At 36.8% G+C, this 17729-nt stretch overlaps 1 protein-coding gene across 3 annotated transcripts in view; it reads left to right on the plus strand.

Annotated features, from left to right (window-relative positions):
- Window positions 1-17729, plus strand: part of COL4A6 (collagen type IV alpha 6 chain) — an 88466-nt gene that overhangs the window by 46550 nt on the left and 24187 nt on the right. For all 3 annotated transcript variants that reach the window (XM_053474004.1, XM_053474007.1, XM_053474006.1), the window contains 9 exons: window positions 11734-11868; window positions 12573-12617; window positions 14036-14152; window positions 14367-14435; window positions 15153-15188; window positions 15742-15804; window positions 16195-16230; window positions 16320-16361; window positions 17094-17183. In XM_053474004.1, coding sequence (XP_053329979.1) covers window positions 11734-11868; window positions 12573-12617; window positions 14036-14152; window positions 14367-14435; window positions 15153-15188; window positions 15742-15804; window positions 16195-16230; window positions 16320-16361; window positions 17094-17183 — 633 coding nt within the window. The remainder of the gene's footprint in view (window positions 1-11733; window positions 11869-12572; window positions 12618-14035; window positions 14153-14366; window positions 14436-15152; window positions 15189-15741; window positions 15805-16194; window positions 16231-16319; window positions 16362-17093; window positions 17184-17729) is intronic.

A 17729-nucleotide genomic window follows, 5' to 3' on the forward strand; every position in this document is an offset into this window, starting at 1 on the left:
TATTAATCATTGATCTTGGACAGAATAAAACGTAAATGTTAATCTTCAGTTGATATGGACTAAAAAGCACAAAAATATTAACCTTAAAAGATCTCTATTTTGCTATTTGAAATTTACAAATTTGGATGGAGGTGTGGCTTTTTTTTAAGTTTCTTTTTTAGTTTTTGAAAGAACGCAGTCTGTTAAGCAACTTTTTGTTAATTACAGCAGAGGAAAAAGTGGAACATTAAGCAGAGATACAGCTGCAGTACAGGAGAGTTTATGACCCGCTAAATATATGAGTGGGAGTATTGTAAGAAAAAAGTTTCTGGCATTTACGCAAATCATTAACTATACGGAACGTATTTAAGAGTAAATAAGGAAGATAAAACGTATCTGGTAATAAAGGAAACAGGACAGATGGAAATAATCCAGTTCCAGAAAGATGTAGTCAGAAATAACACTTATTCGCAATGAGCCTCATGCAGATCCACATCTTTGCGCCAAGTTGTGATGCTCCGAAGGACCTTGGCGTTAATAGAAAGTGAATTGGCTTTTTTTATTTGCTTCGTTTTCTTTTGTATTGAATTTTTGTGTAGATTCCTTTTAAAGTATTTCCCCGGATATTCCAGGTTTGCTGACCCTCGAAGGCAGCGCTCTATTTTCAAGCAGGTGTGGCGAGGTGTTTTTAAGAAGCAAGCTTCTGCTACAATAGCGAAGGCTCCATTATATATCATTTTGATATTTGAGAATTGTCTAACTGTTGAAAACAATAATAGGTGTTAAGTCACCAGTTTAATACACAAATTCATTGGCTTCAATGATGTTGTATGTTCTAGTTACGATCATTTTGAATCATTTCTGCATGCCCGCATGGACAAGACACAGTTGTTTGTACACAGTGTTCTCCTGCTAGACATATTGTTCCATCTTGTCCTGATTTAAACAGATTAGGCGGGAGATCTGACATTTATATTTTGATGTTTCCTCCCAGTGTTTTCTTTCCCCATCTTAAATACACGTGCGTTTTTGAAACAAAACCTTGCAGAGAGGTTAGCTATAAAACAAGCTGTTAGTGTTAAAGCGGGTTTTGGCAGCCCGTTCTGGAACTTGATTTTTTGCATCTGGCCGTTTCGTTCTTGCAATGGCATAAGTCATGCAAAGGGTTGATTTTTGGTAATGAGATCTGTGGCTTGTGGTTTTCCTGTGTTTCGTTTTTACATTTTTAAATGTTTACGTGGGGTAGTAATATCAAAGGAGTATTGATCTTTAGCCCTGAACATAAACCACAAGGCCACGCTAAACCTCTTTAAGTGGAAGTGGAAATGTTAATTCCTCTTTCTAGATATTATACGTTTCACATGGCCTTTCTTGGATTTATTTAATGCATGAGTAGGTCTTATGTCTGGGTTTGAGCGCGAGGATCACACTGTGGAGTGCCAACTTCATTTAAATGCATTTTTTATATTATTTTATTACATTTAGTATAACATCGATCTCTTTTTCAAATCTAGTTTACATTTAGTAAGTCATGGCTCTTAGGTGACAGTCTTGAAACCACAGACACCTTATGCACTGGGACACAAGTTCTTTGGGGTTTAAATATTATTGTGTATTCTATCTTATATAGACTATAAAAAATATTCATTTTAAAATATTTTAAATATGATGGACTGGCTGGAGGCTAGTTTAGGAAAAGAGACCCATGTCAAAAAATGATTTAATCACATGTTTTATAGATTGTCTAGATGACAATACCAAGACTAGAATCATATATACCTTTAGAAATACTTTATGGTATTGCTCTAGACTTTTAGTACAGCAGCTTACTACAGGTGAACTTTGAGTGAGACCCGGGACCACCTACGAGACTGAGGATAATTTGGAGACTGTGGGAGAAGTGGAGATGGGGACGAGGCCTTAGATCTTTACTAAAAATGATGTGTTAGTATTATTTTATTGGTTATTGTTACATGTTTGAAGGTTGCATATAGTATTAGGACTTCGTATTGATCCTGGCATACATCTGACATTTTGGAGAATCGCTAGGTGGGAACTGGTCAGGACACCGGATACAATATTCATCATATGCTTTATGAGAATGTCTTGTGCTTTGCCGAGTGTGAATCATCTGGTACTCAATGTCCATAAGCACAGTTAAATATGTCTTGTTGTAACGTTGCATATTATCCCACGCCAGATTTTAAAACTTCCTTAAATACCAAATTATGATATAGATGACAGTGACTGAAACAAATATTTAAGTAACTTGTATATATTCAGGACCATACAAAAAAGTAAGTACTCTGTGTAACTATACATATCCATCTGTGTAAAATAGGATTAGCATCCATACAAGTATTAGCATTTTCTTATACAAACAATGGCAGATGGGCTGCTCTTATAGTCCCCTCTCTCCATTTTTATATTCATTTACAATTTCTGGGAGAAATCCAACAGACAATCTGTAATCTTTATTGCAGAAATCCCTATATGGTATCTAGGAGAACACATTATAGTTTTAATTAAAGAAAAATAATTGTTAGCTAAAATGTACATATAATCTGTCGAGGTATCCTTGAACATGTTCTGTTGATAGGCATGCGATCAAGTCAGTATTTTCTACATTATTCTTGATATCGATAATATTTCTATACTAGGAATACCCTGAGCATTGTTTCATTTTACTAGGTAGCAACAATGGTTTCTTGGCCAAACTTTTACTATCGAGCTTTCTATCTAAAATGAGCAGCCCATAAATGCTTAGCTAACTATCCAGAACATTGGGTGCTGTGATTTACAGCAGAAGACTTGCCTGGTTACCCAACATGTTACTTACCGTCCACAACAACTATGGTGCCATATAGAAACATAGTAGAAGCACAGAATTTGAGGGCAGATACAGTAAGACCCATGCAGCCCATCTAGTCTTTCCTGATGTAAAGACTCAGACCTTAATCAATCCATAGTCTTACCTTAGCCTCATGCCTGTTCCTTTCCTGATCACCAGTTGTGCTTCACCCTCTCAGTAAAGTAAAACTTACTAGCTTTACATCATATGTTGCATAGCCTTGCATGACTTACTACAGCTAGGACAGATGTTGCCATGTCATATCATAAATGGTATGTGTGGCCATTCCTCGTGTACGCATAACATTGATGTGGTTAAAATGATTTGTAGACCCTTCTAGCTCTGGATGGACGGCCACTTTAAATGAGTCATATGTTAGTTTAGCCCAGGGTTGTCTTACTGCAGTATTGGTCTAAGTACACGGTCTAAGTCATGTCAGATGTAATCTGCAAATGCTGAGCGTGTTACTTAGTATACAGTAAGTTAAATATCCACACCGAGCAGATCCAGGATTAGTATGACTCAGGTAGACATAATAAAGGGAACTTTTATATAGACACCGTAGACAAGTTAAGCTATTCACCGTGTGAATGATGTAAGCGCATCCCTGTGTCAGATACTTGGGAAAATAGTGGCCCCATTTGTTACTAAAGACCACCTAGCTACTAGCCCTCATTTTTCACATTAATGTAATGTTTATCAGAATTGTTTATAGCAAGAAAACATTTCCCTACGTCTAAGGGCTCCTATGAATCAGTGAGTGTGCACTAAATGACTGTACAAATGTATTTAGTTTATAATGTATATTCTTCCTTTAAATATTTATATAGTACCTTGGCTCTTAATGAGCAATATGTATGTCTTGGGAAGTACTGCAGCTGGATGTGTGTGAAGTGGGTTTTATGACACTTAAATACTGAAATATGTGTGTGTATATATATATATATATATATATATATATATATATATATATATATATATATATATATACCTCAAGGTTATTAATTGTTGTTCAGAATTACTACTATCCCTTAGCATATAACAGACTCCAGTGTTCTGCACAATGGGGAAGTTGCATAAAACTGTGAGACATTAAAAGATGGCGTGGAAAGCTTTGTTCTCCAGAGCTTACAGTCTAAAGGTAGCATAGCAATATAAAGGTAATACGCTGGGTAGAAACCCTCCCTTGTCTCCAATATTCTTAACCCAGGTTCGACAATCCACATTTATTGTTACTAATTCGCATTCCTCTGCGTATTTTGCTCAAGATAGATTTTCAGCCTTAACTTGAAGATAATTGAAGTATTGGATAAGATGATGACATAAACTTCATATATTTCTTGTTTTTATTGAAAAGAAATGTTTTTTTACTCAGTATAACATGTATCTTCCTTATACACTGAACTGATAATGTTGCATTCTTTGTATATTCTGATGAGTATTAAATAATATTATGAATAAGTGTACTTTTATCAAAGGAAATTATTCCTAGCAAATACATTTTATGTATCATGCTGAGATCTCTCAAATCTTGTAATGAACATAGATAGCCAAGTAGGTGACCTGACAATTATAAGGTGATATTTGGTGCTTACAGATGTTAAATGCTGTAGGCATGGGCTGTATTTCTAGCAAAATAATTAAAATACTCAGCATATCTCTACCATCCATTGGAAAGAGTGGGGGCAGAGAACAGTTTTTCCATTATATGCTCTAATGTTCAGTGCCTGGGGCTGGGACTTTTAGTTGACCAGCCCAGCTCCTAATAAGCTTTAAATGTTACTTTTTAGCACCTCGGCGGAATGTAAGATGTGTAAGGTAAAGCATTTATAAGGAAATTGTATGCCGCAATTTCCATGGAAAAAAAGTGTTTCTGGTCCAAACCATATCATTATAACAATCAATTCAATGGTCCATCCAGCTGGCGCTTCATTCTTTGCTACAGTGATAGGACCACTTTTAAGATAATTTTTTTCATAAACCCCATTAATTAAAATATCCTATTCTCGTATATCCATTGTGAATGTAAATGCTACACAATGTGTATTGATTGTATTCTGAATATTATAGCGTTCCCCCTTAATGCTCCACGAGGGTTTTCATTTCTTTAGCCATGCCTGACATTGGCGCCTATCTGTATTTCCATTTTGTTTTAGTAGTGTCTGAAGTGTACTTACTCATACTGAAGTAGTCTTTTTTTTTCTAGAAGATAGGAAATGCCTTAAAAGAGTGTCTCAGTGTCACCTCTTGCAATGACTGATGTTTTGCAGCTGGTGGCTGTTCTCCTACGTTGCAGATTTTTTACTTATAACAAAGTAAACACTAAGTTAACACTCTGACCACCAAGATTCAAGAGCCCCAGATCAACAGCTGAGTCTGTGACTTTAACCCGTCCGATGCGAGCCATGCTTTACATCTGACCTTCAGCAGCCCTGAGCAGTCTTACTTTATCCCTGCTGATGACGACATCAGATCTTGAAGTTCTTGAGCATGTAGAGTCCCAGAGTTTAAGATTGCTCTGTATCTATGAACCCATTTGGTTTGGTTCTTTCTGTTATTCGTGCTCAAGTTATTGGGTCCTTTTGGATTGTAGAACATTGTTATTCACTCATGCCCAGCAACCTTTTACACTCTTAGAAAAGAAGAATGTGAGCGAGGGATCTGCATGATTATTCCTTCCAATAAAGTTTTTTATACCCTATTGTTAAGATGCTTTTTTGTTGGTGAAGGGTGTTCAGAAGTATTCTCCAGTTTTAATAGCTGAGTAGGTCCTGAATGTCCCTAGTTAGACTCTCAAAGTCAAGCACCTGGGTTCTTATCACTCCAGCCCATATAACGTGTCAATCTCCCGAAGCAGCAGAACACTAAGGTGGGTATTACGTCTTAAACTACTGCAAAGAAAGTGCAGACATTTGTTGATATTTAAAGCTTTCTAGACCAGTATCCAGGACAGCTGGAATTAGGCTATCATGTCTAGATCACTGACTATCACACCAGAGTGTGTGTGATCTTTTGCAGTGCTGCCTTCTTCTGTCACTTGTCAAGACCCAATGAACACAGGCCATGACAGGTAAAATCTTCCTCCAGACCTCAGATTCTCTTATACAAAGAGCCATGCTTAATCCCTGGCCTTGTGTATAATTTGGTGATCTGCATGCTCATGAATTCCAGGGATACATTGGCAGGAAACACAAAACGCCATGGCTAGCTTCACCAGCCCACATAGTCATTTACTTCTTTGTTGTATTGTTTGGAGAGAGATTTGGTAGACAATGAGACCTGTCCATCAGAGATTAAGCAGACTGGAAGTGTAGTTTATAGCAACAAATGATTGCGGAGTGTTAACATTGCCACGTAATACCATCCACAGACTAAAACACACAATCTAAGTGATGATAAGCACCGATAAACCTAACTGTGTATTCTATATGGCAAAGCCAGCTGTAATCATATAGGTTAATAGTTCAATTCTGGAAATATCTAGCTTTGGTGGTGACATTGATTTCCACAGAAGGAATTAGACAGCCTATGTATCTCCATCAGTGTCAACTAGAGCTTCCAAAATCTTCTATCAACCGGAGATGGACATAACTGAGTTAATGTGACATCCTTGTAAAGGTATTTTGATTTATCCCCACCTCAGTTTCAGAAGGAAACTCTTCCAGCCCCCTTCGTTCTCTTGATTCCAGGTGCAAGTGCACCAAAATATTTTGCATTTACTAATCTCTACTAATTTATATATTTAATTTCTTAGATTTTTTAATTTCTGTAATATATGATAACTTAATAAATCAAGAATTAGTATTATGGTTTGCTATGTTGAAATCTGTCTGCTAATTAACATCATTCACATCTAGATCGTAAGCTTCTTTGCGCAGGGCCGTCCTTACCGTTCTGTTCTGGTAGTCCAGATTGTTATGAGGCGCACTACTTTTTATGTTCTGCATACGGTAGAGCGCTGCTGAATGTAATGGGGCTATATAAATCAATAAATAATAATAATGAGCCACAACTTTTATATTCACACAAACATCTTTGTTTCTTGTTGAGACCCTTTATCTCACAATGTTAAGGGAACTAAAGCATGTTGTGTTTGTGCTTTTAAGGTGCATAATACAATAAGGGTGATCTTCATTCATAATAGGGAGCACGGTAAACTTTTGTTTGTGCCCCCCACAGGTCCTCAAAACACCACCCCATCCATCTATGTCCCGCTTTCACCATCTCAGCACAATGCCCTCACACCCCATTTCTATACCTCTTCACCTCCCCCTTTCCCAATCTACCATCTTCAATCCTAACTCATTTCTTTAGTTTGTCAAAGAGGAATAAAACAAAAACACGGTTGTTGTTAGACAAATAGGTAACATGTTGTAAGCAAGAATGTGTGAGCCCTGGGTAGCTGCTCTTTTTGCCTTGAAGATGCCTCTGAAGGCTTCTTTTCTACAACCACAACAGGGAACTCACCAAGAACCTCCAAACGGAACAGTTATATGTTCTCATAGAACCCAACCACAGATATTTAAAGTAAAAGACTGAGGTTTTGGGTCACCATTCAGACCGGGGCCACAAAGTTAACTTAGGCTGTTTCCATCATCAGCAAGCATCTTGTTTCATCATTATCGTAGCAAAAGGCACAATATGAAAAGATCAAACGCAAGAATGTTTTTGTTGCAGTGTTTGAATGTAGAAATCACGAATGAAAAGTAGTCGGGAGGACAAACCGTTCTACTTTGAAGCGTCACCGTGTGATGTCAGGTGACACAATAACCCTATGCAGGGCATTTTGATCTCAGCTCCTTTGAGATGGAAATGGGTTTTTCTCCCAGAATAGGGGTGCCTGCATGCAAGGCTTGAAATCTTCTTAACAGAAGTCTGGTCTGGATTCACTTGCTGTCTGGTCGTCACAATGATGGGTGATAGAGAGTGCAGTGTGAAGAATTTACTGCCTGACTATGAAAGAATCGGCAATTAGTCTATTATTCCCATTCTCCACCCCTCAGTTTGGCTTGAAGCTTCAACCATTAAATGGGGTAGAAAATGCAGCTAACAATTTCCCCAAGTATTTTCTGTTTTATTGATTAAGATGTCAAATACCTTCTGATTTTAACTCGATTACCTGAAAAAAAGTTTGAAGGATAGATAAAACATTTTTTTTCCCAATTCACTACACAGCAGTTTTGATATTGATACAGGGCAGCTTTGTTAATGTCGTAAATTACTATAGTAGCTGGAAACTTTATACATATAAATATGTACATATATATATACATGACCGATATCTAACAGAATGAGTACTCAAAATTAAAATGATCAAAAACAGAATGTTTTAGTGAATGATATCGGAGACTTGTTCTTTACAATTTGTTTGTTACAAACCTATGACAACTTGTGTCACTCCAACTGTTGCATCTCAACAATTGGAGCAGTGAGTTTCTCATCCTGTTCTGGATATCTACTGCTGCATTGATGTTACCAGCTATTGTGTCTGTTAGAGTATATGTTTATGTTGCTATTCCTGTACTTTGCTTGATTTCTCAGAGTTAAGCAAGCAACTTTTTTAAATGATGAAGCTAACCATGCAACATGAAATCTGTGCTTTCTCTCAGACTGGAGATCTTGTGATATGCATTCGCGTCTTTGCACTCTCCAGCCTGCAGCACACCGAGTAGATGTTATCTCTGCTTCTGAGGCATGGATAACTTAAATTACATGTTTACATACTTGTTATGGCTGTACACAGAGGTTAATCCTGATTGCAGATAAGCAGTTCTAGGTTCCATCAAGTAATGTATGCTGTCCCCTCTGTGTTACTCACAATTTCCCTTGTTGAACTTGGATCTTGAGAGACTTCCCTACAGACAAAACTGTCCCAGGGGTCATGAAGAACAAATTAGGGGCCAGGTATTGTTTTTTTTAGGAACAAGAAAGAGATGCACGCAAAGAGATAAGAAGTAGACAAAAACATATATGCCCCAATCACTTTTGAGAAGTATGACCACCTTACTCTTGAGATATAGCAAACCTTATCAAGAACTGAAAAAACTTTAGGGTGCAACTTTTTCCACATTTATCAGTAAAAACGTGAAAAGTGAAAATAATCTTACAGTCCAACACAGTCCAGAAAAGTCATCATTTAAGTAATTGCAATGTGCATCGTCTCTCAGTTAAAGGTCTAGGAGTGTGAAAAGGCAAAGTTATCTTGAAAAATGTTTGGTAGCAGCCCTTTGAAAGCGTGTGGTTGTAAAGTTAATATCCTTTTGATTTAGGACGTCTGGTCCATACATTTCAGATAGGAAACTTGTAAATGAGCTGATGGAGTTTTGATTAGTCACTGAGGTTTTTACAATCTTTACGGCCCCCTATTCATCTTTTCTGTGCCTCAGAGCCTTTTCAAGCTCTAAAATGGAAAGATAAAAACTGCCTTGCCCTCCTGACCTCCTCGCTGAGGACAGCAGCTGTGATAACGCTGTCTTAGCCCATCCTGAGAACAGGTCACCCATAAAATTAGAGGCCTTTGGATTCAAGGGGCAAACAACCATCCCATTGAACTATTTTTATGAACTCATCTATGAATTCTTATAGGGCTCAAATCAACGATGAGTCCTGAGGATCAGGCAAGTAGACCTTAGATGGAAGATGACTTCTTTGATTACCTAAATCATCTTCTACCAATGCATAGTATAAAAGACTTCCATTACTATTATATATCTACTTTTCTCTAGCACTGTTCCATGAGTTTAAGACTTAATTAATGTAAAATACAATACTTAATTATTGACCACAATGGAAAAGAAGTCTCAATTAACCATTGATATATTAATATATTAAATGTTGAAATATACTCTGAGTACTTTACATAAATTAGCACTTCAAAAAAAGAAAGTCTTCATAGAAAAATTATAACATTTGCCACACCATAGTGGAGAATTATTTTTCATTTTTCTGCTTGGAAAAAATTGCATAACTACTATATCATATAGCCATATGCAAAATATAATAAATGTTTATTATTTATATTTTTTATATTTTTTTTTTGCTTATATAGTTTGGTCTTTTATAATGTTATTCTCTTTTCCAGTATCCAGCATCTAGTGCTTTTGTCCCATCTTTGAGAACAGAGTAATCTGCTGCGTTTTTGTACCGTGTAATGAAATAATTAATTAAAGAATAAATAATCATTTTTGCAGCACAGTGCATATTTGTTCTTAACCTGCTTTCCATAATGCTTAGGGTATATTTGCATTTAAATGTAATTCTTAATAAAAAGCTCAAATATTGCTGGTTCTTTAACTTACAAAACAGTATAATTTGTTTCCCGTGGAGAAAATAACTAACCCCTGTAGAAGAGTAGCTAGTTATTTTTATTAGTTCATTTTCCATGCTTCTTCCCAGAGCTTTTTACTAAGCAGTTGCCAACCTCTGCCCTCTGTCTTGAACGCTGTAGCCATATACGGACTTTGATTTCTTTATTTATAGTTTTTGATGGAGAAAGCCAAAATTGTAAATAAATATTGCAATAATGGGGATTTAAAGTGCCTCGCGGTGATAAGAGGTGGAATAGCTCATTAAGATGAAAAGGGTTATTATTAATATATTTGTACAAGCCTTGCCTGAAATTGGGACTTACGAAAACTGTACTAAAACAGAGGAAAAAAAAATGACATCAAACACAAGTCGTGACATGAACAGTTCCAGAATAATGAAATGTATAATGGTTGTTTTATAGTAATGCCATTTGAGGACATCTTTCAAATAAGACAGGATGTAGCACGTAATGATGAGGCCTTATGGGATCTTATATTGTTTAATATCTAAAAACCCACAAAGCACCTTTTTTATTTTGAGAATTATATATACTATTTAATTACAGGTTAACTATACATTTATACTATACAGATAAGAGTTTCTCTAAGAAACGGTCACTTTTATATGTAGGCTCATACGTTTCTAAATTTTACTATAACAATTAATAAATAGTAAATTTCAGCTGCAACAGAACAACTAAAGAATCAAAATGTAAGAGCTTAAGTGTGTTTTTTTTCACAAGAAATAAATATCTACTCAGTAGAACATACACATACAAACCTACTTATATATATTGTGTTTAATATCATATACTGGTGCTCACAGAAATAAATCTATGTAACTATGTTTTTCTTGGGTGGTCTGCGTGAGTGTCCACCATGTTTTTGTGATGTCATTAAATGCCGCGTTCATTGCATAAAGAGATTACTCAGATTGTGACCGTGGACAACACAGCAAAATATTTTTTTGGGGGTAAAAAGGCTATTTTTATTTACTCGTAACTTGGCATCCTGAATAAATGTGCAATGTGTGCTGCTTTGAAAGCTGTGTTCTTCAATGTCAAATAATGTAATTTTCTAGGAAATAAATGTTTTGTAGCAGGTACTTTCAAGTGGAATTTAAGCAAAGATACATGGAACATATACAGTCTGTCCTGAAAATGTACAAATGTGCACCGCCATTTTAAGCTCTTTCATGCCCTCTGCTGGACAACTTCTGAAATGACGCAAATGTATCGTCACTATGAACGCGATCTGTTAATGCTAAACATGGGAAAATGCTTATTCCATCAATTTATTTATTATTATTTTAAATAAGGATTCTATTGGAAAAAATGACCAAATGATATGAGAAATGTTATTATTTTCTTTTCTATTGACATTGCTTGAATGAAGAATCTCTGTTATCAGGGTTATTTTAAAGTTACGACTAACTAATGTCTTTTTCTTCTTTTGCCGCATTATTTTTTACATTGTACTAATGCTAATTTACCGGACACATATTTGTTTTAGAACCTTTTTGCTGAAATTCTTGTGACACTATGCAAAGCATCATGTGTTCATATTTTGTTTTTAACGAGAATTTGTTTTTGACAGGGTCGACCAGGGCCGCTTGGACCTCAGGGACCAATGGGTCCCCCAGGATTTCCAGGGCCGGACGGAGTCACTGGAGCAAAGGGTGAAAGAGGATCACCAGGGTCTCCTGGACCATCTGGATTTAAGGGAGACCAGGTCTGTTCATCTGTAGACATTGAGTCTATTTTATGAATTTCCTCCTTATGGGGGTATTGCACCAGATTAAAGGAAATTAACATGTTTTCTGATTTAACGGTACTTAGTTAACTATACATTTCCTACCCAACGCATGACATGTACCACTTAGATGGGAATAACAATACAACCTTATACAACTGAGGCCTCTGGGTTTCATGGCAACTATCAGCCTACGGAAATGTTCTAATCCATATATTTCACAAAATAACTAAAGATTTCAGAGTGTTCTGAAACAGGAGTGAAAGCTTCTTGGGTTACACCAATTTTAAGTGGGCATGGCAAATTCAAAAATCCTATATTTAACTATGTGCGATTGGATAATAATATAATGGATAATGAATAGGCAATAGACGCGTATAACAAATTCAAAACAAGACGGTATTTGTTAGAAAAGCAGCTATATTAACTAGGCGACCAATGGTACCCATGATTACCCTTCTCATTAAGAAAATGGGAAACTGAGCGAGAAGAGCAAGCTCAGAAGCAAAATAATTATGAAGGTTTTGCTCTATAAATAACTCATGTCTTCCAAGATAAAATAAGAACAACAAAAAAGTAACAAACAATTGTAATTCAATAATATCAACCAGACTTCTAGAAATGTCTATGTTCATTCCACTTGTATTTTGACCTTTTTTAAAATAATTTTCTTTTTTCTGCAGGGGCCTATGGGAGTGCCAGGGTTCCAAGGCGCTAATGGAATTCCAGTAAGATTTCTTCTTATCGAATGAATAACCTTGAACATATAATTAAGAAGTGGGATTAATAGGTTAATCTAGGTATAAAAAAAACAGTGGCCATGATGTGGTGCTGACTCTCAAGACTTTCACAACAGAATATGACGTGAGGTGTCATAGAGACAGCTAGTGTGGATCCGCAGAGATCTCCAGGGACTGCTTGTCCTCAGCCAGGACGCTCCAGGACACAATACATTATCTTACTCAGTAATTTATTTAAATGTGTCTCTGTCAGGGGCCCGGCTCTGCAGGGGCAGGATCAGACTTTGAAGTCGGCTGGAGGCTGTAGCTTTAGGTTTTCTCTTTGGCTCCATCTGTAGACACAACTGGAAAATACAGGGAGTCTGAGAACAGTTCACAGCCACGGGGTCTGTAGTATAGGCAGAGGGCAGTAGGGTCTGTAGTATGAGCAAATGGCAAGTGGGTCTGTAGTAGCAGCAGATGGAAAGGGGGTCAGTGGCAGGAGCAGACTGAGGAACAATAGCATGGTATCAAAGGATAATCAAGTTTCAATGGAAGTCAAGTTTGACACCAAGAGGTCAAAGTCCATAAAATCCAAAACAACCGCAGTACAAAGGAGAAAACCAGACTCAATGTCAAAATCCAGATAAGCCACAATAAAGTAATTACAAACAGGGCCAGCAACACAATGCCCTACCACTGAGCTAGGAGCATGCCTCGGTAAATAGGCCCTTGATTGCCATAACAAGAAACAAGTGCGGCAGAAACAGACAGGTATCTTATGTCCATGGGGAGGCAGAGAGATCAGCGACCCAAAAGCCATCTGATGGCTCGATGGTTAGGTGAACTACCTACCATAGGCAGGGTTGCTGGTTTAAACGTCCATGGCTCCTGACTGTCTCTGTCCTAGGCCTGACTCAGTACTGCATCCCCAGCACCACCCTAGACCCTACATGAAGAAGTTTTTGGTTTTTTTTGTGCTGTGTATTGTCTGTGCTGGGTGCTGTAACAGCAGTGCAGGGGGTTGAGATACTGCTGCCATCTGAGATGTAAATATTGTAAATGGATTGGTTACAATGAAGATCTTTGATCTTTATTCCTCCACCTATTGAGTTGTGGCCCAGTGGGGAGACCTTTTATAAAATAGGGCAATCTGCCCCAGCTAATGTCCTTCCCTGATAAGTCAGCCAAGACCAAAATACATATTAATACACGTTGATCATACTCAATATATTTCTCTATTATTGTAGCATGGAAACCATACATTAAATATTTAAACAGCTAGCAACAAAACCACCTGCTTCGTCACCTTAGATATTTGGTGAGCCAGATCACCAATATCTATTGTACATTATCTCTAGTACATGAAATAAAGCATATAATAAAGTATTCATTATTTAGTAGATTTATTTTTGTTTGTACTTTAGGGTCACTCTGGCCAGCCCGGTCATAGAGGCTTGCCTGGACTTGATGGTTGCAATGGTACGAGTGGAGATGAAGGCTTTTCTGGATCTAATGGGTTCCCTGGAAGTCCTGGATTACCGGTATGATCATTATTGTTCTCTTCCTATTGCACAGTGGCTTCTTTGGCCACTTTTAAAAGGCGTTATAAAAATACATTATTTAATGCTTACTTAAACTTAGGGAGACTACTTTATAGAAAACACAATTAGCTAGCTACCCTTTACTTTTTTTTGGTACAGGATATTTGATAAGTGAATTGAAAAGTATGTTCTGTTTGCTTTTCTCTCCTATTAGGGTCCTTCTGGTCCAAAAGGTCAAAAAGGGGAACCATCCTTTTTCACAGGTGAAATAAAAGGACCAAGGGTAAGGAAAAACCTTGCACTCAGTTTGTTTATTTATATGTTTGTTTTTTTGTCATTTTTGTAACATCATGCATTTCTTACCGTCCTTTTACATTTAAAAAGTGCCAGCATCAAATGATCTACTTGTGCACCAGGTAGACTTGGAGTTCGACCTGCACTGCATGGCTGCAGAGGCTTATGTTATGCTCCTGTTGCTACTTATAAACCTCACAAATTGTTGGCCAGTGTAACCAACATAAATGAAAGACAGTTCATAAACCTCACTTTGATTAATTCGGGCTAGACTGAAAATTACTTACTTTTGGGGGCACTTGGAGTAGCTGCAGTACTTATATGTTCTCTGCTTCTGCAAGTAAAGCCAGCGCCAACAAATCTCTTCCATGGGATGGCTGAAGCCATTCGCCCTAAGTGGCCCAGTTTATAGCACATGATTTCATGTTTCCAGACAGCACACTCAATCCATTATCTGGTTCTTTTAACAAGGAATTGTATTGAAACCTCATAAAATTTGCCCAGAGAGGATCCATCCAGTGTATAAAGTATTTTTAAAGTTCTTGTTACTCTAGACACCCTGATGATGGATTTTTTATCTTTACATCTAGCAGCCCATAAGCCCACCTATGGTAATACACAACAGTTTTAGTATTAAGTTGTATACTACGCATTTTGTCAACAATCTTTTTGTAAAATAATATTTTTAATTTTTGTGTCCTTCAAGGGTGAAGATGGATTACCTGGACTTAATGGTGTCCGTGTATGTATTCCCCATTACCATGTGTGAAAATGATCTTCAATGGTCTTATTAACGCCAGAAATATACATATAAATATTTGGAAGTACATTGCCTAAATCAATTGCCTAAACTGTATCCCCATTGTTTCCTTCCTGTTGGTTTGATATGTAATATCCTTTGAGATAATCCTGTACAATTTATAATACATATGTTATTAGTATACTTAATAAACCTCTACAATGCTAATTACATATTAAAATAAAAAACATATTGACTGAATTGTCTGTCATATGAGCAGTCACCTTAACATCTAGTTCTCATTAAATTATTATTCTTTCTTATTATGTTTTTCTCCAATTTTGATTATATTCACATATTATATATATGTTCCTTCTCTGACATTAGTGCCTAAGCATATGATTTTTTCAAGCATGGGTGCTGTATTATTTTTGTCACTTTTATTTAAACCTTGTTTCTCCACATCTCAGGTGTCCACCCATGCAGATCGTTACAGGCTGAACATTGGAAATTGTAATTATAAATCCTATGTTTATTCCATTATGTTTTATTGTAGGGACCAATTGGACCCCCTGGACCTCAAGGATTGCCTGGGCCATCTGGAATTCCTGGTCTACCAGTAGGTGCAACAGACACAAAAACGGGTTCTTTGGATCTCTCATCTCATTATAGATATTTAAAAATATAGTGGCGACCTGGCTTCAGTCCGGTATTCTGCAATCACTCAGCATATTCACTGTTCTTCAGCCTGTTCAAAGGTCCATCCAAATTCTTTGACACACAAAAGGGCTTTGTAGGATTCATATCCAAACTCACTATCCAAATGCCTTCTTTTGGATCAACAGCAACAAATTAACAGATATAGGAAAGGCTGAACTTGATGGACGCATGTCTTTTATGTAACTATGTAATTATATGTTCCTACTGACTAGGAGAAAAGATTTCTCTACCTATTAAAACCTGCCATGCCAGATCCAGAGGTTGATTAACCTTGATTTTTTGCATTTAGGGTCCATCTGGTCCAGCCGGCAATCCAGGCCCAAAAGTAAGAACATTTGTTATGATGAGTTACAGTGTTTGTAAACTGTGTACTTCGTTTGAATATTTACCATTAATTTTGTTTTTATTCCGCAGGGAAATATGGGTGTTGGTTTTCAAGGAGAGAAAGGAGAAAAGGTAGATAATGTATTATTGTTATAATACCAGTATCCAAGGTTTTCTGCAGGTCCACAAAGTATTCTGTAAACGCCACTGAGACAAGTAAAGTCACTACTTTGGTCACCAATGGTAAAAACTAAATTCATTATGTTTGTTATACATATATTGCCACGAATAAAATTAGGTGCTACTGTAGATGTAGAATAATTGGAGCAAAGATAGCCCAAGTGATTTAAGGTTTGACCGAATTATATAATGACTTTAGTTATTGCATTTGTAGTAGTTGACATTGGTTTATTAAACAAGCCGTGTGTTATAATATAGATAATATTCAACTACAGTCGGTAAGCACCATGAAACATAAAAATGATGTCATCTGAATTGCTTTATCCAATAAAATTGATTAGGCTGACCTCTAGGCTTTATAACATCCCATTAGGTGGGAAAAGGATAATCAAATAGAAGGACTAGAACAATGTAGAGAAGATAAGAAAAGATGAAAACAAAGTAGGGGTGCATTTTGATCCGCTCCTCTTCTAGTACCATCAAAAGTTGGATTAGCAAAACCGATAAGCCAAGATGACCAAGTACTAGGACCTGCGGCTAGAGCGCTGGGCATTTTTATCACACAATTCCATTAATCATGGCAACAAACAAAACAATGCAGCTTCCTAGACTGATGATTAGTTTGATGACAGTACCGTTACAATTCTTCTGCAGGAATTAAATGTAATATTTTGTTTTAAACAGGGAGATGTTGGGCCAATTGGTCCTCCGGGCGAAGCACCTATAACTGGCGAACCGGTGACTGATATATATAAAGGAGTTAAAGGAGAGGAGGTTTGTGATCCTTGTCCTTGTTTGTGATGTTTTGCACTATATTTTTTAGAGGTTAAGATATGCTTGTTTACTGGTGCTAGAAAGCAACTGTTTTTAAGTGTTTTCTTTTCAGTAAACACTAACTGACCATCAATACGCTGATTTACCAAACTCTTTCTCTGTTGCAAAACAGCTGATGTTTATATGATGTATTTTTGATCAACTTGTGAGTAATATATCAGCTCAACTCTACACAACTTCTTACATCTTTTCCATGACTGTATGCCCTTAACCACATGTTCTCTTCTGGTGTACACTGTCCTAGTGATACATATGTTTGACACAAGTCTTTACATTTGGAATATATTTGGAATCTAAGGGCGGTAAGATGATAAGATACAAGCGTGAATAATACTTGGCAAGCAGTAAAAGCATCACCTGGTTTTCTGGTGTCATGCCAGAAATAATATATCAGCAAAGCCTATCCAGGTTACCCTCCCGAAGCCAAAAGTTGATGATTTGGTTGTAGTAAGATCTGAATGAACATTGCTAGGAATACACCAGCAA

The sequence above is a fragment of the Spea bombifrons genome, chromosome 8 (genome assembly GCF_027358695.1).
Source record: "Spea bombifrons isolate aSpeBom1 chromosome 8, aSpeBom1.2.pri, whole genome shotgun sequence".
In the NCBI taxonomy this organism is placed as follows: domain Eukaryota; kingdom Metazoa; phylum Chordata; class Amphibia; order Anura; family Pelobatidae; genus Spea; species Spea bombifrons.